We start from the raw sequence: 22580 nt of genomic DNA on the forward strand, positions 1-22580 counted from the left end.
GGGGGGGGGGAGGGGGGGAGGGGAGGAACAGGTACTTTACTTGGTGAGTTAATTCCTGGGGAAGTAAAGGGATTAAATGAAATGATTGCTAAGGTTTTATCTAGCACCCAGTAAGGTGGGTACAAAAAGAGTTGTCCCCATGTGTAACTGGAGATAGTGGAATTCAAACAACAAAACAATTGGCTCTCCCGGATAATTCATGTGCTGGGGGATGAGTCTCAAGCCCAGAGCTGATGTCTTCTAAGCCATGCTCTTTCAGTGATAACCACAGTAGAAGCCAATCCAGAGTTCCGATATAAAATGCGCCCAGTCAGTGTAAGCCTACCGAGAGCACTATTCTCTTGAACTTGCCCTTCCCCACTTTGTCCTCAAGAATCTGCCTAATCCTTTTATCAACCAAAGCATAGCTCCCTGGAGTAGATGGATCTTCACACCTTGTTGGGAAGAAGTCTTTAAGCCATTTCAAGTGACACCAAGAACAGCAGGTCACACTAATCTGCCTTCACAGAGTTGGGTACATAGTTCATGGGTTAACACATATTTCCATGAACCCTTATTTAAGCTGAAAATGACTTCCTTATGTCCTGAGGAAATTATCATCTATTTAATTGGGATCAGGGGAGCCACAGCTCCCAGGTATATTCCTTACCTGAGATGTACAAGTAGTTGTATTTAACCTACTCCATAAATGTTTATAACATTCACTTGGGTAGCCTAAGAATGGCAGCCAGTCTAGCATCTGTATCTGGCAACCACATTGTAGACATTTTAGGCAAATCTAATTTTTCATCTTTGGACAGTCCAGCTGAGAGGGACAGTTCTCCCGTCTTCGAGAACCATTCGTACTTGGTATTAACCGACAGCTTCTCCAACAGCTGTTAGAAGCACTCACCTTTCTCCACACTAGTGACATCTGTGCTAAATCTCCTTTTATATCTTGGGGTGTATTTTAAGGGGTGGGGTTTCTGATCTTCAAGAGGTGTAACAAAATTGGACACATGATTCACCCTGCAGACTTTTACTGAGAATTCACTGTGGTCACGGCACTGGGAATTTAAAGACAAATAAGAAGACCTGCTTTTAGTGAGTCCATAGGCAAGCTGGGGAAGAAATATTTAAACAAGGGGCGGCTGGGTGGCTCTGTCGGTTAAGCGATCAACTTCAGCTCAGGTCATGATCATGTGGTCCATGAGTTTGAGCCCTGCGTTGGGCTCTGTGTTGACAGCTCGGAGCCTGGAGCCTGGTTTGGATTCTGTGTCTCCCTCTCTCTCTGCCCCTCCCCTGCTCATGCTCTGTCTCTCTCTCAATTAATTAATTAATAAATCAATTAATTAATAAAAATTAAAAAATAAAAAAAAAGAAATATTTAAACAAATTAAATAATTTAATAATAATTTAAACAAATAAACAAATAAATAATTTAAACAAATTAAAAACATTATAATAAAAAAATAAATCAATTAATTAATAAAAATTAAAAAATTAAAAAAAAAGAAATATTTAAACAAAAGTTTATCAGTGTGGAAAAGGCAAAAGAAGTCATAGAAGGATGGGTTTATTTGGACTCTTGGTTGCAAATGATAAAAACCCAACTCACACTAGCTTGAGCAAAAACAAGGGGAAGATTTACTGGCTCACATAACTGGCTTAAAGCACAGTTGCATCCGTTGGCTTAAATTTTGTGATCTGGTTACCCCAACCCACTAATTCTTTCTTTTCCTTCCGTTCAGTTTTTCCCATTGTTTCTTTCCTTGCCCTGTTCTCTCCTGCTCTCCCATCCCATATTTCCTTTTCCCTTTCCTGTCCTTTCCCTCCTGTCATCTTCCCCTTCTTTGTCTCTTCCTTCCTATCTTTTTTTACTTTTAAGTTTATTTATGTATTTTGAGAGAGAGAGGGAGACGAGGAGGGCAGAGAGAGAATCCCAAACAGGCTCCACACTGTCAGCTCGGAGCCTGATGTGGGGCTCAAACTCACAAACTGAGATCATGACCTGAGCCGAAATCAAGAGTTGGTCACTTAACTGACTGAGCCACCCAGGCGCCCCTTCTGTCTTTCCTACCTATCCACATGGAGAAAAGATGGCTGTAGGAAGCCCCAAACTTTCTTCTTTACAGAATGAGAGGAGTGCCTGGATGGCTCAGTCGGTTAAGCTTCCGACTTCTGCTCACGTCATGATCTCCTGATCTGTGAGTTGGAGTCCCATATCAGGCTCTGTGCTGACAGCTCAGAGCCTGGAGCCTGCTTTGGATTCTGTGTTCCCACCTCCCCTCTGCCCCTCCCCCACTCATGCTATGTCTCACTCTGTCTCTCAAAAATAAATAAATGTTAAAAAAAAAAAAACAGAATGAGAGACTTTCTTTTTGTGAGTATCCACATAGCAAATTTCATGGAAGGACTGAATCTCCCCCAGTAACCAGGGGTGGGTGGGACACTGGGTTTGAAAGAGCTAGAACCACATAGGATGAAAGAAGCCTTTCCTTAATGGAAGGAGAGTTCTAGGCAGATACAGACGTGTTGCTGCAATGGAAGATCCAAGAAGGCTTCAGAGGGAAAATATTTAACCTGCATCTGTAAATACGAGATGTGTTCACCACGAAAATGGTGCTGTGCGTAAAACCGCATGGCATATTTGGGAAACAGAAAGTCTTGAACAAATTAAAATGTCACTATTTTAAATGGCTGGAATGAATGCACAGAAAAATAACCTTAGGAAACCAACCAAAAATATATTGGTAATATATTAATTACATATAACATAACCTAATTAAATGTAACATGAACTTAAAAAATTTAAATGTAGTAATATATTACTACATAACAATAATATATAGTTCTAAATATAGTAAAAATAATCATGCTTACAGATAAAGCCAGAAACGTTTATTTATTCAAAGGAAATGATTTAAAAACCATGAAGGAAATAAAAGGGAGATAAGAATCCATGAGACATTATACCATATTCCTGCTGTTTGAAAAGATCTGATATGCAGAGTTGATTCAGTATTAACCAAAGTCGCTGAGGGATGGCATATAGAAGTTGATAAATTGATTTACAAATTAGTTGAGAAGAATAAAAAGGAATGTAAACATTCTAAAAACCATTGAATTGTACACTTTACATGGGTGAATTGTATGGTTTGTGAATTATATCTTTATAAAGCTGTTAAGAAAAGAATAGGCAGGAAAAAAAATTTAAAGCTAAAACAAACAAAAATAAAGTAAGCAAAACAATGAAAAAGACCCAGGGTTTTGGTGTGTACAGTGTATTAAGTGAAAAATCACCTTAGGAAACGGTACCATAGGGGCGTCTGGGTGGCTCAGTCGGTTAAGCATCTGACTCTTGGTTTTGGCTCAGGTCATGACCTCACATTTTGTAGGATAGAGCCCCGTGTCAGGCTTTGCACTGAAAATGAGTAATTAAGACATGATGGTATTAATGTAAAGGTAAAGATTCATTAATGTAGCAGAAGGAGCCCAGGAACACACCCAAACATAACATGGATGCTTGATTTATTCCCTAGGTGCTACCGCAGACTAGTGGGGAAAAGGATAGTCTTTGCGATACATGGTGCTGGGGTAATTTGGTATCCTTAGGGAAAAAAAAAAAAAGAAATTGAACCCCAAATTATAACTTATACAAACATCTATTTCAGGTACATTCTATATCGAAACGTGAACGGAAAAATAATAAAAGCTTCTTGAAAATAGTATAGAAGAATATCTTCATGTTCTCAAGGTAGGAAAAGGGTTAGAAGGTGGAGGAGGGGCAGTAAAGTATCATCTAAACTGAGAAGGTGCTTTGAGACCAGAAAATGAAACAGGCAGCTCCATACAGTTTACACAGTTTTATTCAGGGTAACTTACTGAATTGGGCGGGAATTGGGCGGGTGATGATCAGAGCCGCACAGCGATTCTCCCCAAGGTCCAGACCTTAGTCCACGAATTTTCTAGAGTGAGAGGATGTGCAGAGAGCACTGTGGTGAGGACAAAGGGTCTAACACTTAGAACTCGTACCACCATCTGTGCCAGAATGAGGCAGGGGCCGGGGTGGGGGTGGGGCGAGGTGGTTAGAAACTGTTATCTCTGTTAGTTTTCTAAACAACTTCAGGGAAGACCAGAACAAGTCTTCCCACATTCTGGTCGGGGCATACTTTAACCTCCAAAGGGCTGAATACGTAGCCCGAGAGAGGTCATTGTGTGGACAGGATGGAGGGCCGAGGTGGAGTCAGAATTGTCAGCACTCCTACAGAAAGACTTCTTAAAAAGAGGACCAAAAACCATCAATATAAAAGATGGCTTCAGGGGTGCCTGGGTGGCGCAGTCGGTTAAGCGTCCGACTTCAGCCAGGTCACGATCTCGTGGTCCGTGAGTTCGAGCCCCGCGTCAGGCTCTGGGCTGATGGCTCAGAGCCTGGAGCCTGTTTCCGATTCTGTGTCTCCCTCTCTCTCTGCCCCTCGCCCGTTCATGCTCTGTCTCTCTCTGTCCCAAAAATAAATAAACGTTGAAAAAAAATTGTTTAATTTCACTACATTAAAATTAAAAACTTCTATTTATCAAAAGAAAGCCATAAAATGGGAGGAAATCAACCACAAATATATTAGTAATTAAAAAAAAAAACAGAATGGGAGAAAAAATTTGCAATACATCTAATCAAAATGAATTCCTACAAATCAATAAGAAAACCACAAACAACCCAGTAGAAAAGCAGGTAAGATCCATGAGTCAGCACTTCATAAAGGAGGAGACTCGAAATGACAAAGTAACATATAAAACATGTCCAGCCTCCTTCGCCATCAGCAGAGTACAAATTAAATCCACAATGAGGTACCTCTACATACTAAAAGGAATGACTAAAATAAAAAGACTGACAATACCAAGGATACCAAGTGTTGGCAAGGATGTGGGAGCGATGGAAACTCACACTGTTGGTGAGAATGTGAATTGACTTTGGAGAACAGTCTGGCTTTATCTACCAAATTGGAAGATATGCAAACCCTATGATCCAGCAACTCTACTTCTGATTTTATGCCCCCCACCAAATACATAATGAATTCAAAACATAATGTGGAGCGAAAGAAGCCAAATACAAAAGAATGTGTCCTTTCCAATTCCTTATATAAATTTTGTAACAAAACAAAACAAAAAAACCTGTAGCATTTAAGGCTGCGTAGTCAGGTAGTAAAAGCAAAGAAGTGATTTCCACAAAAACTAAGTTAGTGGTTATTTTGGTGGGGCGGGAGAGGTGTGTTTGGGCGGGGGCACAAGGGAAGATTCTGGGGAGGCTGGTTTACCAGTTACCAATTTCCTAACCACTCCACATCCATCCTTACTTAATACATGCTCTGCAATGAGTACGCTGCTGAACAGTAGAGGGCGCGAGAGGCACACTGCGGGAGGCAAGCGCTTTTCTTGCTAGTTCTGGTAGCTGCACATCAGTCACGATAAGGGAGTGAGGACACTGGATGGCGCTCTGCGCCTGCCACGCGGCCCGAGCTCGCGGTCCTTAGGCCACATTGAACCCATGTCTGGCCTGTCAATCATGTTCCCATGACCCTCCTGACCTCGAAACCAGAGCTTCAGCCCTCTCTCCACCTTCTGGAAATTTGTCTCATCAGGTTAGTTAATCAGCAAACTCCTAAGAGCATGTTATCGAAACAAAGGGAAGACAAGAATCAAATCTGGTCACTTGCAGGATTATACTTTACATTAGTGGAGATGAGCACATAATTTACACAAATGGAAGGGAAGGAGGGGGGAGAGGGAAGAAAGGAGGAAGGAAGGAGAGAAGAGAGGAAGAGAGAGAGGAGAGAAAGGGGGGAGGGGAGGAAGAGGAAAGGGAGAAAAAGGAAAGGTGGAGAAATGCACAGACTCACTAGCAGCTAAAGGTGCACAAACAGAAACGGCTTATCTAATAGGCACACAAAGGTCCTTTAACACGTCCCAGGCGGTGGGACTTGATGGCACTTTGTGTTGCCTGGGTCTTTTTTGGGGTCTATCTGGCAGTGTGTAACAGTGACACCATTTCAGACAACTGGAATCTGATAGAAATACCAGCTTCACCACTTCCTGGCTATAGGGCCCTGAGAAATGGCAACCCCTCCCTGATGCTTGCATTTATCCTTGTTTTTAAAGTTTATTTATTTATTTATTTATTTATATCCATTATGTTGAAACTATGGGATGTAATCTGCAAACCACTTCATCCTTTTTTTGTTTTTTCCCCAGTGACCCATTCGAACCTGCTCAGCAGGTAGCTTCTCCCTGCCCTTTGGATAAAAATCTGGGGTGGGGCCCATGACTTTTTTGATCACTCTTAGATAACAATAAATTTTTCCTGTAACTTCTACTTAAAAAAAAACCAAACAGGCTGTGTTCAGCGCTTAAAATGTCCAATCTCATGTAGTCTGAATTCCCAACTTCATTTAAAGTTTGAGCTTCCCCTTCCCTCCTCCCCTCACCCTGGCTCCTGCCTGCAGGAGGCTGCCACAGGAAATGGGCAGGTAGCACTGTTTTCCTGTTTCTCCATCTTGTGCTTTCACACCTTCCCCAACCTACTAACAGAGGCTCCTGGCTGTCCTAGCAGGGGCAGGGAAGGGGCACGGCCAGGAGGCCACTGAAGGGGCAGGAGAGGTTCTCCGTGACTGGTACGGTTATGAGCTGCAGTACTCACGTGAGGACTTCAAGAGCCTCCTTGCCCTATGGATCCCTCACCTAAGGTCCCCTTGACCCAGGTTTGCCCCAGAGTGTGGGATGGCACACAGCACCACCCCCGACCCCTTTAAAGGTCTTCATTACATTGTCTGGAAATTATACTTCCCAGACACTCTTACGAACAGTGTTCCAGGTTGAGTTCGCCAAACGTGAGATAATTGGGTGAGACAAGAAACGGGCACCTGGGTGGCTCAGTCGGTTAAGCGTCCGACTTCGGCTCAGGTCATGATCTTGCGGTTCGTGAGTTCAAACCCTGCATCAGGCTCTGTGCTGACAGCTCAGAGCCTGGAGCCTGCTTCAGATTCTGTGTCTCCCTCTCTGTCTCTGACCCTCCCCCGTTCATGCTCTGTCTCTCTCTGTCTCAAAAATAAACGTTAAAAAAAAAGAGAGAGAAAGCAGAAAGAGGGTAAAAATCATCCTTTTCTTCCTTTGACTCTGAAACTTAGGCCAGCAAGATGCTCCAAGCTCCTGCAATAATTTGGGCAAAAAAATGCTACAGTGAAAAATCAGAAACAATGTAACTGGCAGATGGCTGTGCAAATTCTCGTCACTCATCACTACAGGATAGTGAGTGGGCAACAGCGGCCGAAATAGAGGATCTGAGGTTCTCGCCTTCACCGAGAGCACCTGTGCAGCCAAGCACAGGCCCCTGGAGTTCCCCACTGCTAGAACATATCAGCAAAGTGCATTGAATTATCACCCCAATTCTTGACCCCTCTTGACAGCTATGTCCAAGGCTATGTTGCTTACAGTTCCTCTCATAAAAAGGCATAGTTTGCCTCCCTGCCCTTTGATTTTGAACTTTTGAACATGCCTCAGCCAACAAGATATTAAGTAACAACACAAGCAAAAGGTAGAGATGCGTTTGCCCTTCTGCCTTCTCCAGGAAAAGAACCCTCTCCTGGGTAGCTGCTGCCCCTTGGACTTGTGCTCAGAATGAACAAACACAGAGCAAGCCTGGGTGAGGACTTGGAGCCAGGCAGACCTATTGTTTGAAGGCGAGTTGCCTAATCTAGATTGGCTCACACTCAGCTGGCCATAGATGGATGAGAAGTAAATGCTCATTCTAGTGCGACACTGAGATGTCATGATTGTTTGTTATGTGCCATTACTGCAGAAACAGAGGACATGAGTGGCGTTTCTCCTTTTGGCTTCGCCAGCCATCCCAGGAACTGTGTAATCAAGTTCCCTGTACAAACCATTGAGATGTTGTGATTGTTTGTTATGCACCATTACTGCAAAAACAGCTAACTGATACAAGCAGCTTCTCTCCTTTTAGCTACACCAGCCTTCCCATGAACTGTGTAATGAAATTCCCTGTATAAAATCAGTCTTTGAAGAACATTCATTTTCTGGGAATTCTGAGGAAAAAAATTACTTTTCTGCTTGAGACAGAACGATGTTCATGGCGAGAACCCCTAGAAAAGCTGAATAAAATACAGAAAACCTCTTTTTAGTTACCGGGGAGCTGCTCAGTTGACAAGCATTTGACAGACCATGATCTCATAAGAAGGAAAACACAAGGAGGTGAGCTGACATTCTGTGATCCACTTTTTCCTTCAGGAAACGTGCTGATTCCTGTTAAGAGGCTGAGCATTTGGCCAGAGAGCTGTGGCTATGAGACAGAAAAGGCAGCTGAGTGTCTGGAGCTGGAGAGACAAGAAATTGGAGATTGGGGTCGCCAATGCAGCTAGGACAGAAGGGGCCAAGATGTTGAATAGAAAGGAGGTAGAAAAGTAATTCTGACACTTAACGGTTTTCCACTTTGAGGCATTTGCTGAATTATGAAGCTGTGAATTAATTTATGCAGAAAGCCTATGAAAGATGTCAGGTCCTTTCCTTTTCTTTCCTTTCCCTTCCCTTTCCCCTTCCCCTTTCCTTTCCTGTTGTTCCTTTTTCTCTTTTCTTTTTTCTCTTTTCCTTTCTTTTCTTTTTTCTCTTTTCTTTTCTCTTTTCTTCTCTTTCTTTTTGTTCTCTCTCTTTCTTTCTTTTCTTTCCCCTCCCTCCCTCCCTCCCTCCCTCCCTCCCTTCTTCCTTCCTTCCTTCCTTCCTTCCTTCCTTCCTTCCTTCCTTCCTTCCCTGAAAATAGCATGATACTAGGGAGATAAAAACTAGAGTTCAGGACCCACCAAGGAAGAGGGGCCCACTGAACACAACAGAGTCTCCTTTAGTGATCCAAATAGTACCCTTGGAAGACTACCCTCTAGAAATGTGGGAAAACCAGAGGTGGTGATAGAGCCTTACAAAAACTGTAACCCAGACTCCAGTGAGTTCATTACAGGACTGGATTAAGGTGACCTCTCCCCATTCTGGTGGCCAGAGGATATAGTAAACCCTCTCTGGAGGAATAATGTCTCCTGGGGCTACTATAATTTCTCATAATGGTCAGTATTTGACAGTATATTGCCAGGCATACCAAGTAACAGGAATAAAGGGAGAAAACATACACAATAAAACTGGCCCACTAATGACACAGATATTGGTGTGACTGACAAAATAGAGACTTTCATCAAAGAACTGGAATTATTACAAAGTATCAAATGGAAATTTAGAACTAAAAAAGTGCAGTAATCGAAATTAAGTACTCAGCATATAGGTTAACTACCATTAGACTTAGTGGAACAAAATTTATTGAAATGTAGGAGGGCAGTATAAAAACTCTAAGCTGAAGCAGAGACATAAAGAGAATGGAAAATACAGCAGAGTGCATAGGAGTCCTGTGGGAACTGACAGAAAGATCCAACATGTGTGTAATTGGAGTCTCAGAAGAAGAGGAGGGAAAGAATGGGGCAGAAATCATATTTGAAGAAATATGGGATGAGAATTTCCCAAAACTGATGAAGCTTTGTTACTCCCAAGGTGGGTAAATAAAAAGAAAATTGCTTGTAGGCACACCAGACTCAAGCTGCTGAAAACCAGCAACAGAAAATATTAAAAACAGCCAAGGGTGGGGAGGAGAGGGAGATACATTAGTTTCAGAGGAGAAACAATAGCACTGATAACTCACTTGTCAACAGAAACGATGGAAGCAAGAAGACAATGCATACCATTTTTAAACTGCTGACAGAAAGACAATGTCAGCCTAGAATTCTACTTCCACAAAAAATCCTTTAAAAATGAATTTGAAATAGACGTTTCTACTCAAAACTAAGAAAATTTGCTGTGAGCAGATCTGCACAAAAAGAAATACTAAAAAGAAATCTTTAAGTAGGAGGAAAATGATCTCGGGTAGAATCCCAGAAATGTAGGAAAGAATAAAAAGCAAAAGGAAGAACAACTATGTGGGTCAATATAAATGAATATTGACTGAACATAGCAATAATAGTAATGTCTTGCTAGGTGTAAAATATATGTGGAATTAAAATGAATCATATCAATACCATTAAAAAACAGGGGGAAATAGAGATTGAGTTTTCTAAGATCAGAACATTATCTGGGAAGTGATTAAAAGGTAAGATTTGTCTTAGACTATAATATACAATAGATACAAGTTGTAATCTCTAGGGGAACCACTAAAGGAATAATAAACTGTGTAAGTAGCGACATACAGATGAGAAGTGGCAGGATTAAAAAATGAATTAATGCAGGAGCACCTGGGTGGCTCAGTGGGTTAAGTGTCCAACTCTTGATTTTGGCTCAGGTCATGATCTCATGGTTCATGAGATTGAGCCCCTCGTTGGGCTCTGTGCTGACAGTGAGAAGCCTGCTTGGGATTCTCTCTCTCTCTCTCTCTCTCTCTCTCTCTCTCTCTCCCTCTCACTCTGGCCCTCCCCCCATCAAAATATGTAAATAAACTTTAAGATTAAAAAAAATGCAGTTACAATATGAATTAATACAAAAGAAGGCAACAAAGGAGAGAAAACAAAACAGGACAAATGGGAATAAATAGCAGTAATTACATGTAAATGAGCTAAATACACAAAAGACAGAGGTTGATAGACTTGATTATATTCAAGAGATAATTATGAGAACATAAGAAAGTTGAAAAATATGGGGAAAAATGGAGTGTTAGAGCTGTTTCACAATAATACATGGCCTAATCCACCAGAAAAAACAACTGAAAATGAATATGAGCCTAATAACACAGCCTCAAAATATACAAAACAAAAATTGATAAAACTAAAAGAAGAAACAAACAAATCCACAATCACAGTGGGAGACTTTAACCTCTCTCCATCATGAATAGAAAATATACCTTCCTCCCCCCAAATCAGTAAAAATAGATGATTTGACCAATCTGATTCATAAACTTGACCTAAGAATAACACAGGACACCTGCTCGCACAGAATACAGATTTGTTTCAAGCGCGAGGATATTGCAATAAAAAAAATTATAGAAAAATCTCTTATGAACATAACTGCAAGAACACTTAAAAATGTAATAACATGTCACCAGACATTGTCCATACCCATAGAATGTGCATCATCAAGAGTAAACCGTGATGTGAACTGTGTTTCTTAGGTGATTATGATGTATCAATATAGGTTCATCAGTTGTAACAAAGGTACCACTCTAGTGAGGGATGGCGATAATGGGAGGAAGCTATGGATGTGTATGAAAAAAATCTCTGTATTTTCCCCTCAATTTTGCTGTGAACCTAAAACTGCTCTAAAAATGTAAAGTCCTAAAAAAAATAATTTAAAAAATGATGTTGGTATGTAAGGATATTAAAAAGTAATTAAAAACATAATAGCAAATAAATCTAGATTTTAAAGAAATAAGTCCAAGTACTACCGTGTGTGTGTGTGTGTGTGTGTGTGTGTGTGTGTGTGTCCACACAGACATACAGACAGACAGAGGAATACAAACACCACTGGCTTCTATTACAAGAATGTAAGTTTGGTTTGAAATTCAATTTTTTTTTAATGTTTATTTTTGAGAGAGAGAAAGACACAGTGCAAGGAGGGGAGGGGCAGAAAGAGAGAAAGAGAGGGAGACACAGAATCTGAAGCAGGCTCCAGGCTGGATTGTGACCACGAGATTGTGACCTGAGCTGAAGTTGGTTGCTTAACCAGCTGAGCCACCAAGGTGCCCCTGGTTTGACATTCAGAAATCAGTACAATTCATCACATTAAAAAAAAAGGAGAAAAATATGATTAACTGAAAAGACGCAGAGAAAGTATTTGATAAAACAACGCTATGATAAAAAAAACTTAAAAACATTTTTATTTATTTATTTATTTTGAGAGAGAGATCACGGGGGAGGAGCAGAGGGAGAGAGGGAATCCTAAGCAGGCTCCAAGCTCAGTGCACAGAGCCTGACAAGGGCTCAATCCCATGAACCATGAGATCATGACCTGAGCCAAGATCAAGAGTCAGATGCTTAACCGACTGAGCCACTCAGGTGCCCCATAAAAAAACTTAACAAATTGAGAACACATAATCATGAGTAGGTTAAAGGTCCAACAGCAAATATTCCACGTAGTAGTGAATATTGAAAGCTTCCCCCCTAAGACTAAGAAGGCTACCTGCATGCTCTCCCTACTGGCAGCCAGCACTCTCTGGAGGTCCCAGCCAGTGCAATTTGGGTTTCCATCTTGTACCCTGTAACCTTGCTGAGCTCGTTTATTAGCTCTAACAGTTTTTGACAATTCCTTAGCATTCCCTATAGACAAGACCATGTCATCTGCAAATACAGTTTTACTTCTTCCTTTACAATCTGGTTGGTTTTGTTTCTTTTTCTTGCCCAGTTGCCCAATCACTGCAGTTTGACAAGATAAAGAAGCCATAACGATTGTGAAGGAAGAAACACAACTGTCCTTTGCAGAGGTCATAGCTATATGCAAAGAAAATACAAAGAATCTACCAAGTATTACAATTTAAGTTATTTTAGTATATGTGCTGCCGAAGCGAGCACAATTTAAGTTATTTTAGTAAAACCACTCAATAGAAACAGTCCACATAGTAAAGTTAATAGAATCTCTACATACCAGCAAACATAAATATAAAACATCCAAGAATCTAGTGAAAGATGCGCAAAAATACTTTCCTGAAAACCACAAAATGGTTTTAAGAAAACTTGCAAAAGACCAAAAGAAACGGAGGGATATACCATGTTAATGGATTGAAGATTCAGTATTGTAGGGATAAAAAATGGCCCCAAACTGGTCTGTATACTCCATGGAAATCAGTCAAACTCTAGCATTTCTTTGGTGTGGAAACTGACAAGCTGATTCTACAATGCTTTGTGGAAATGCAAAGGCCTTCTTCATTCTGCAGGGATCACCTGGAGGACAGGATTGAGACAACTCAGGTCACCTCTCGCTCGTCCAGTGGAAGCACTTGTGTGTTTTTTGCCCTGACCATGTCTGTAGACATTCCAGCCCAATACAGCAATCCCTTCTTCTTCCCCATCAGACCAGAGAGCCTGCCAATCTCTTGCCATTGAGAATGTTCAGTTGTGAGTCAGTTGCACCAGTTCACTCTGTCCTGCAAAGGGGATATTTAACAACTTTTCCAAGTGGCCCTGGAAAGGCCACTGATAGGCGTGAACGTCACCTTGAAAGGTAGGGTGGCTGGCACCTCTTGTCTCAGGACCCCAGGTGAAATGGAAATAGTCCCAGTTTAGCAGCCTGCTATCCAAACATATAGAGAACCCCTATCACGTGTGTGCTATGATGTTATTAGAAATTACTGGAGGGGCGTCTGGGTGGCTCAGTCAGTTGAGCATCTGACTTCAGCTCAGGCCATGATCTCGCAGTACCTGAGTTCCAGCCCCACATCGGGCTTGCTGCAGTCCTGCAGTCAGTGTAGAGCCCACTTCAGATCCTTTGTCCCCCTCTCTCTGAGCCTCCCCCACTTGTACTGTCTCAAAAATAAAATAAAACATAAAAAAAAAAAAAAACTAAAAACAAAGAAATTACAGGAGTGTGGGCTTTGTTGGAATGTGTGTGTACAATAAATGAGAAAAAGTAAACAAGATATTCTGTTTGGACCACTGCCAGGTAAAGTGAGTCTTTATGCATTGACAGAGATCAGATCGGAAGCGAAGTTAAAGGGGCACAAACAGAGAATAATGATGGCTACTTTCTTTTGCTGAAGTTGCTTCACTGCATAAGAAAAGAGACAACACGGGTTTAAAGTTTGTTCCATTTTCACAATACGGTGTGTTGACCCCGCAAGTTCAACAGCATTTGGGTGAAAATGCAGGTTGCCTGTTAACAGAGACAGATGCGATGGCTGCTCATTACCTTGAGTACAACTTCACGGGGATCGGATGACTGTGGTTTGTGGGGACTTCCATTTTAATGAACTTCACATAGACACCTGCCACAACACAGTCCCCATAATGAAATCACTTAGGTTTATGGGAAAAGCTCTCAGCCCTGCGGGCTACGCTTTTGACCGCATGCTTTCACCATTTCCTGCCTAAAGTGAGAGCCCCAAGGAGCTGAATGCTGTCAACCAGGGAGACCACAGAAGCCACTAGAACACCTGTAAGACCAGGGGCGTGAGGCTTGGATTATGGGCAAGATGTGGCATGACGTGGGCCAGGGTCTGACCCAGCCCTGGGAGGGACCTAACACAGGTGAAGGCCTCCTCCCTGGCACAGGGACAGGATGCTGAGAACACGTCCACCACTTGGTACCTGGGTGGGCTGTTGCCAATGTTATTTCCCAGGTCCTAAAGCCAGCGAGTCTTGATCCCTGAGAGCTTTCTCTCCTGAGCTGTGGGCACGCCGTGCTGCCCAGGAATCCTGGGGCTGTTCCACACCAAAGTGCCCAACCCAACTCTGAGACTGTGCTATTTATTGTGGACCAACTGAAATCAGTGCTTTGGGCGCCCCCTGCACCCCATTATTCCCCCGGCGCAGTCTGTGTTCTCTGCTAAGCGGAAGGCAGGGAAACCAGAGCCCATATAGGTTTAGCATCAATATGCCATCAGCTTTCCGGGATGGTGGAGCCTAAGTTTCCAGTGAGCACACAGAGCTCTGCTATCGCTGAATAGAGTATTTCTTCTGAATGCCTGAGATTCCGGTCCATATCGGGACTGTGGTGCCTGGGATTCGGAGCCCAGGCAGCCCCACGGGGAGAGGAGGATGGAGTGAGTCGGGAGGGTACCTGAGGCTGGTGGGTGGCAGCCAGCCATGCTGCCGAGCTGGCTGGGGCTCCCTCGTCCCTTCTCTCCTGCGTGGTGGCACTCACAGTGCCCTGGCTCCGGCCGGCCTGGCAGCCCAGCAAGATGCTGGCTGGAGCATCCAGGCCTGCGGCTGCCACAGGGGAGAGGAGAGCAGGCTCCCCCCGCAGACCCGAGGGCGTGAGCCGGGTCAGGGCTCAGTGGTGCGACAGAGGGCATGCCAGCGCTTCACCAGCTCCTTGGGCTTGCTGAACATCTCGTTCCAGTGCTCCAGCTGCTTGCCCCGGGCATACATGTAGGGGCCCACCACCACCCGGCCCAGCGCGTGGCTCTCTGCGGGGGAGGGAAAACGTCTTCACTCTCTGGACCACAGAAACCACATCACTTCAGCAACATCCCCCGTGCCTTCTCTCTCTCTCTCACTTACTCCTCCTTTGGAAGGGTGGAGCAAGCCCCCTCCCTCTCTAAGCAGGAGCTGACAGCCCCCAAAGGACCCTGCCTTTGCTCTGGAGTCGGAGATGGAAAAGGGAGCCCAGGTGGAGAGCCAGCCCTATGGGGTCACCTTCTCTGCCTCTCACCCTCCTCATGAGACATCTTAAGCCAGCCTCACGCCAAAGAGCTGAGGGAGAAAGGGGTCCCTCCGGAAAGAAGCCCTCTTCCATCACCTTCACGCTGCCTGAACGCTCCTCCTTTGCCCGTGTCCCCAACAGCCCGGCCGGGGTGCGGGGACAGCCTTACTCTCTCCTTCGGCGCCCTGCAGCACGGTCAGGCTGAGGCTGGCAGTGTCCAGCTCAGCGGGGTCGGCCTTGAAGCTGAAAGTCTCGCTGTACACGGGGTTGGCGGAGCCCAGGACAGCCGAAGTCTTCTTGCACTTGACAAACTTGTTGTGGTTCATCAGAGACACTTTGACACACACACCTGCGGGGCAGTGCAGACCGTGGGCCGGGAGGAGCGGGCGGGGTCCAGCCTCTGGCCTGTGGGAGGTCTGGCTGGGAGGGCGCGGCCCACCCTGGGCGCCAGGACCCCTGTTGCTCACAGCCACTATAGCCAGAGGGCGTTACGAGAGGAAACAGGGTTGATTAGCGTATGGCCTCACGCCAGAGGAAACGCTGGGCTCCCTTCCTCTTCCTTCCTCTGTGCCTCCTGAATGCGCCCACGGCTCGGCTGGCCCTTGTTTACCAGGGCCTGGCACCACACGCCCATCCCTCCTTTTGGTGGAGGGGGGCCCTCTCTGCCTGCTGACTGCTCAGGCTCCCTGGGGCCCCTTAAACACCTTCTGCTTCAGAGGGCAGAATTTTTGGAGTGGGGCTCATATGGGTTTTGGATCCACAGTGGAAGGTTGAATGACAACTTGCTTACAGTGACCCAGATGCGGAGACACACAAATGGCAGACAGCCACCACCTTGCTGGGGGGGCGGGGGGGCGGGGGGGACACATAAGGGCAGGACATTATGCTGAGCCAGAGCAGGGCCTTCGCTCCTCCAGCTGCTGGGTTCTGGGGGCTAGAGGAAGCAGCACCCCATGCTGCCTGTCGGCCCGGGATGCCTCTTCTTCCAGTCGGGTGCAGGGGAACCCTCCGTGGGGGCAAGGGGACGCGGGGTCTGGCCCTGGAGGAACTGGAGTCCTTCACAGAAGGGCAGAGGTAGAGGCGGGATCAATCTAAGGTGGGTTCAATCTAAGGAAGTGGTTTCCCACATCACAGTTGTCCACAGAGGGTGGTGAGCACTCCTGTGGTGGCTCAGACACAGGCAGGAATTGCATGGCCAGGGGCAAGGGGCAGACTCCAGCTCCCGGCCCCAAGTTCACAGGACAGAACCTGCCTGGGGGAGGAGAACTTACTGACAAAACTCGTGTCCTCCTGGAGCTGGAGGCCCTTGGCTCGAAGTACGACCACGGTCAGGCGGCGCAGGCAGTCGTTGTAGCCGAGGCAGAACTGCAGGTCTCCAAACTCAGAGGGAGGCTGGGAGGCCGAGAGGAAGGCAGCCGGGTCAGTTAGCAGGTGCCGGAGGAGCCACGGTGCCTTCCCGGCAGTGCCTTCCTCCTTGGTCCCGGCAGTCAGGCACTGGTACTGTGTGGCACTTTTCTCCTTTAAGCCCACCCTCATTTCGGCTTGGGTGGGGAAACTGAGGTCTGGCCAGCTGAAGGGACTTGCTGAAGATCACATGGTAGTGAGGGGCAGAGCTTCGGACACAGACCCAGGTCTAGGGGATTCCAAAGCCTATTCCAAGCTGCCACCATCCTCTCGGGGGTCAGGAAGATAGAGGGTAAGTATTTTCCTCGGTTGGACCATTTGGGGTGTCACCTTTCACAGTTGTCTGATCTGGGTGGGAATTTAAGTCTGGACTTTTTACAAGTCTCTGATCTCCAGGGCGAGAGAACCTCAGGCGGCCCTTCCCTGCCCAGGAGCGGCTCCACTCTGCCCCCTTGTCCCATGCACTTGCGGCCCAGGCCCAGAACCCTGAGTCACACCGGTAGGGGCAGTGGGCAGTAGGCTGAGGGCTGTTGCTGGCCGACAGGTGCTGGGTCACACCTGCCCGCGGTAGTCTGACACACAGTGGTATATGCCTGGTGACTTTGACCTTTACCTCCAGGCTCTCAGCCTCCAGGTCTCTCCAGATGAGGCGCCGGCAGTCACCTGCCAGGGTCTCGTTTTTCAGGGGGAAGAACACCTGGCCCAGGAGCTGGTGCTTCCTCTGTCTGTCCACGTGGTACACGGAGAACCTGAGTACCCTTTGAGTGATGCTCTTGCTGGACACCTGGGGGAGATGAGGGTCTGCGCTGGGGTCAGGTGTGGAGACAGGGGATGGGATAGGATGGCGTGCTGTTCTGGACCCAGGAGCTTTTGGTGACAGGTGACTCAACCAGGGACCTGCACACCCCAAACCCAGGCATCCTCAGGGGGCCCTTTCCAGCAGCGAGCCCAGTACCCCTGGGAAGCGGGAGTGTGTGCCACAGCCTTGCCTTGCAGGGTGTGTTTCGAGGACCAGCAGCGTTCACCACTCGCTTGGACTTTGCTAGAAATATAGGACCTGGGCCCCACCTCAGGCCCATGAAGGGAATCTACCATTTAACAGGACCTCCAAGTGATTTGCCTGCACATAAATGTATAGGAGGTCTCACACCGGAGCCCAGGGAACCTGCCCGTCTCTGCCATCTGAGTTGGGCACCCCTCTCCCTGAGGCTGTGTCCTCATCTGTAATGGGGATAGTGGTTCTTACTCTTTGAGTTCCCCACGCAATCATGGGGTCTGATGTTTGGCAGATGGTCAATTAATACTGATTTGCTTCTCTTCCTCTTCTCCTTCCCCTCCCCCATTAAAGCACAAAGAGGCAGAATCAAGTTGGGACGGGGCAGGAGAGTGATGGTTAAACAAAAATCAGTTTGTGAGCGTGACATGTGGCCAGGCCAGTCAGCAAGGCTACATGCCTTCATGTCACAAGGCTTCATGCCCCGAGAAGGGCGAGGTCACCTGTGAGTTCCCACAGCCTTGGCCCCCAGCAGGAGGCCGGGAGATGGGCCCCATGCCACCCCTCCTCTCAGCTACAGCTCTCAGCCCAGAAGAAGGCAAGAATCAGGGCTCTGGCTCAGCAATCACCCTCTTCTGGATGCTGCCTGGACTGTCCTTACCTTGCCAGCCAGCCTGCTGTCCGCTCTTGAAAATGTTTGCCCAAGGCTTCAAGGCAGCTCTTGATGGCTGGTTTCCCATAAGGGGCCCCCAGTCACCTGCTCAGGCTCCCAGGTACCTGTGAGCTTGGCTCAGTGCCCAGACAGCCTCTGCACCTCCAGACCCTGAGCCAGCCCGCCCACAGGCCAGCAAACGCACCACCTGCTGCAGGATGGCTCTAGGGTCCTGCACCGGTCTCTGATAGGATAGGCAAGTTCCTGCCCCCACCCCAAGGGGCATGGGGGGCTTGCCCTCTGCCTTCTTTAGATAACCTTGCCAGAAACCTCACAGTGCTCCAAAGCCTTGGAGCACTTCTCCAGGGCCCCATGGGCCAGAGCGAGGCATTCAGTAGGTGCTCCAAGAATGTGTTTTCTCGTTCTCTCATCCAGGCAGCCTGGCCAGAAGGAGCCCAGCCCTCTACCCCCTCACCTCCCTAGTCTCTGCCCTACCCCCATCATCAGCGGTCAGGACAGGGCAGGCAGGGGAAAGCACAGCTGGTGGCATCAGGGGTCTTGGGGGGGCTGCAGGGCCCTGGCTAGCACAGAAGGCTGGAGCTCACCTGCACGACGTCTGCTCCTTCCCAGGAGGCCAGACCCTGTCTGCACCAGAGGCCTTACCTGGAAGATGAAGTGCTCATCAAACTGTGGGTTGGAGGTCTTGCGTTTGGTCTTGGACTGGAGGAAGCGCCGCTCGTCGGGCAGCAGATGAAGCTTCACCAGGGGGCTGCAGGTCTCTGAGGGGCCTTGCAGCCTCCGCGCCTTGATCAAGCCCACCAACAGCCGCTCGGCTTCCTGCTGGTATTCCAAGGAGAACCACAGCCGCCCCAGGCAACCCTCAGGGAAGTCCGTCTCACTCGTGTCCTCTAGGAACTTGTATAGCTCTGGGTTGATGGTCCCCACCATGCCTGTATTTCCAAGGATACAGGGGCGGGGGGTGGTCTGCCAGGCCAGAGGAAGGCAGGGCCATGGGGGACAGCGAGCTCTGGGCTTCACCACCCCTGCCCCCTGCTCGTCTCTTCTTGGCTGAGCCTCCAGTAGGCAGTTCACTGGCCTCTCCAGACCACATCCACCCCCTGCCCTTCTCTAGACTGAACACAACCTCTCTCTCTAGTACAGCTCCTCAGGCAGCCTGCCAGCACTAAGGCAGGGCATATCCAGGCCTGCTTCCCTCTGCGGCTCCCAGCAGGGTGAACAGTGTTCATTTAATCCCTGCCCCTTAGGTCAGGGCCTGCTTGTTGGGCAGGGGGTTCATAGTGCCCAGGACCTGACCTGGCCCCTGTCCATGGTGTTCAGAGGATGTCTCAGTGATAAAACTTTGCCTCTTCTATTCCTGTTGAAATTAGAAGGGCCTCGCTGATAACTGAGTGGTTCCTGGGAAGGTATCTTGGAAGGTGTTCAGAGCAAAGGTATGGGCAGAAAGCTGAGCACCCAGCTCCCACCTTTCTGAACTCTGGATCAGCCAACCAATCAGTCTAGGAAAGAACCCATCAAATGTTCTGCACCCGCATACCAGGGTTCCAATCCCTCTGTTGCCTACAGCCTCTGTGACCTTGGGCAAGGCACTGTTAGCCTTCCGAACCTCTGTTTATGAATGTGCAAAATGGGGTGAGGATCTCTCCCCCCAAACAGGCAGGGTGATGTCTTACTCCACAATGGCACAGGAGGCCATATCTGGTAGAGGCTAGGGTGCAGCAGGCATTTCGTAAACCCAAGTACCTGGAAAGAATGGTCACTGGGCCACTCTTCCCAAGGGAAACCAGAAGATTCTGCCCAGAGCACTAGGATCCCAAGGGAAATGACTTTACTGCTGAGACTCAGCAGAGCCCAGCCAGCAGCACCCCTGCTTCTGTTTCACTCCTGGGGTCCAACCCAGGGGGTGGGGCTGCTGCCTAAATTCTGCCCCCAGGAGGCCAGTGGTGTGGGTTTTCCCCAGGCACCACATTCCTGGTGGTCTCTGCCCCCAGAACAAGTGGACCTGGTAATTGGGGGCATCACTGGAAGGCTGCTGGTCCAGGCTGTTTTCCAGGGTCAGGCCCATGAAACCAAATGGTTCCACCCCGGCCAGAGCAGACCCCGACCCCAGGCAGGCTCTGGCGGGAGCACTCACCAAGGTTGCTGCTGGAGGTGTGGGGCAGGAGCTCCGGGGCTGGGCAGGGGTCCCGTGGGACCTGAGCCCACTCTCCACTGTTCAGGGGTACCCAGTCTCGGTCTTGGAAGGAAGGGGGCACCACGAATGGCACACCTGGTGGCCTGTCCCGAGGCGGGAAGATGACATGTTGGTGGCAGGTGGAAGGTGTGGCTCCCACAGCCCATAGGGGTTGAGTGTCAGAGGCTGGGGGAGGAAAAGCCAGCAGGAGCCAGGAGGAGGCAAGAGCACCATTTTCTGGGCCCACACCTGCCCCTGCCTGCCCCCCACCCCCACCCGCAGCCAATACCTCTGCCTGTCTGCAGCCAGTGGGGCCAGCACTGCCTCAGCCACTTACTGGTTGTGTTCCCTGGACCTGTTACTTATGTCCTCTGAGCCTATAGGAAATAAGCTCATTCTGGAAAACGAGCTTCATAATGCCTGCCTCATAGCTTGTGGTGACAATTCTGGGGTTTCTTCATGATCGCTCCCAGCATGATGACCGCATACAGGAGGCACCCCATAAACAGACCTTTCCTTTCCCACCCTACTCCAAGGGCAATGCCACAGGGAGGGCCCTAAGCAAGGCCAGGGGCTTGCTTGGCCCCACACCCTGCCTTACCTGCTTGTCTGGGTCCTGGCGGCATATGGCGGGCAGAACTTGTCCCCTTGTGTGCTGGACGCGGCTGTGGTCCCTGGCAGCTCCTCATAGGTGAACATGGCACAAAGCCTCTTCCAGAGACAGCAGCTCACCCAGATCAATAGCAGTAGCAGCAGCAGCCCCCCAGCGAGGCCCCCGATTACCAGGGCCACCTGCTCTGGGGGCAAAGACCACTAGGACTGTGATGCCTGGAGAAAGCCACTCCCCTTCACACCACGGACCTGTTGGGGGCAGGATTTGGGCAGCAACCACATGCCCTGAGTTGGACCCCAGGAGCGACACAGAAGCAGGCTTCCTGTTCCTTTGGAAAGCAGCTGGCCCTGGACTTGAGATTCTGGCTGAAATGAACCATTTTCTTGTGCTTCTGAGTAGAAATTAAATCTGCTCTTACCAGAACCTTTATCTTCCCTGGACTCCTATTCAGGCTTGAGAGCAAACCCGAGTGTGGGCATCATGTACGTAAGGAAAGCCCAGGAAGGGGTGATGTCCTGGTTTGCATTCCCAGCCCTATCCTTTGGGGTCCTGGAACCTGCTGAGAGGCCGAACTCACGTTTGAATTCTGTAACTGTCTCTACAACCCAATCCCTTGTTCAACCCCCTATCAAGATGAACCCTCTTAGGGGAGTCCGCTGGAGACGACGGGAGTGTGGATGAAGAAAAGGGCAGTGGGCGTGAGAAACGGAGACACAAGCACCCTTTGCTGCCTGCACCCGTACAATTGCGGGGACCTGGCAGGATCCACTCCCGTTTCAGCGCCCTCTCTGGGACGCTCGCTCCCAGGCGCCTGCTGCCTTCCTCTGACAAAGAAGGGGCCTCCTTCGGGTCACGTGAGGACACGGGGCTTCCGGGGCTCTGGGGTCTGGACGAGGGGAGTGGTGAGAAGGAGACACTCCCCCCCACCTTCCTGACCCCCAAAGGTCCTCGAGGAGCGGGCCTCCCTCTCCACCTCTTCCCGCGCTAGGAGCCACAGGCAGGTGCGGGCGGCGCCCCAGCGGGGCAGGGGGGGCGGGGGGAATTGGGGGCCGAGGGCCCCCGACGCCGCCCTGGGGGCGCGGGTGGGGAAGGGGCACTTACCCGCCATGACACTGCTCGGCGGGCTGCCGGGGCTGGGGCGCACTGGTCTCCGCGCCTCCACGCGCCGCGGGACAGGCTTTTAAAGCGCGGCGGTGCCGTCGGCGGGCGCGGGGGCGGTCCCTCGTCGGGTCCTGGCGGCAGTCGGCGGGGGAAGGGAGCCCGCCCCCGGAGGCCGCAGCTCCGCCCCGGCCAGGCCCGGGTCGCCGGCGAAGGGGGAGCCGCTGGTGAGCGCCAGGAAAGTGCAGGACTCTGGGCTGCGCGGCTGGGG

The 22580-nt window shown here is 48.5% G+C and overlaps 1 protein-coding gene across 5 annotated transcripts; it reads right to left on the minus strand.

Moving 5' to 3' along the window:
* Positions 1 to 2858: 2858 nt before the first annotated feature.
* Positions 2859 to 22401, minus strand: LOC121036900 (synaptotagmin-15-like). Of its 5 annotated transcripts, XR_005793524.1 has the most exons (9): positions 22313 to 22401; positions 21200 to 21395; positions 20560 to 20702; positions 19071 to 19357; positions 17375 to 17545; positions 16629 to 16749; positions 15527 to 15706; positions 14773 to 15121; positions 2859 to 3947 (listed from the first exon to the last, which is right to left on the minus strand). XR_005793524.1 is itself a non-coding variant. In XM_040485653.1 (8 exons), the coding sequence occupies exons 1-8, from the start codon at positions 22317 to 22319 to the stop codon at positions 3895 to 3897; spliced, it is 1158 nt and encodes a 385-aa protein (XP_040341587.1). In that variant the 5' UTR covers positions 22320 to 22401; the 3' UTR covers positions 2866 to 3894. The 5 variants fall into 5 exon arrangements, 4 of the variants coding, with proteins under 4 accessions (XP_040341587.1, XP_040341584.1, XP_040341586.1 ...); XM_040485653.1 differs by lacking the exon at positions 14773 to 15121 and having other exon boundaries at positions 2866 to 3947; XM_040485650.1 differs by lacking the exon at positions 2859 to 3947 and having other exon boundaries at positions 13651 to 15121.
* Between the last annotated feature and the right edge of the window lie 179 nt (positions 22402 to 22580).

This window comes from Herpailurus yagouaroundi, unplaced genomic scaffold (assembly GCF_014898765.1).
Source record: "Herpailurus yagouaroundi ecotype Mexico unplaced genomic scaffold, PumYag 163, whole genome shotgun sequence".
Taxonomy (NCBI): Eukaryota; Metazoa; Chordata; class Mammalia; order Carnivora; family Felidae; genus Herpailurus; species Herpailurus yagouaroundi.

Excerpts from the sequence above, each read along its gene's own strand:
- LOC121036900 (XM_040485650.1), bottom strand. Across the intron at positions 16,750-17,374 it reads TGGAGGCTGAGAGCCTGGAG|CCTCCCTCTGAGTTTGGAGA; the intron begins GTAAAGGTCAAA and ends TCGGCCTCCCAG. Across the intron at positions 15,122-15,526 it reads GCAGGGCGCCGAAGGAGAGA|AGAGCCACGCGCTGGGCCGG; the intron begins GTAAGGCTGTCC and ends CCTCCCCCGCAG.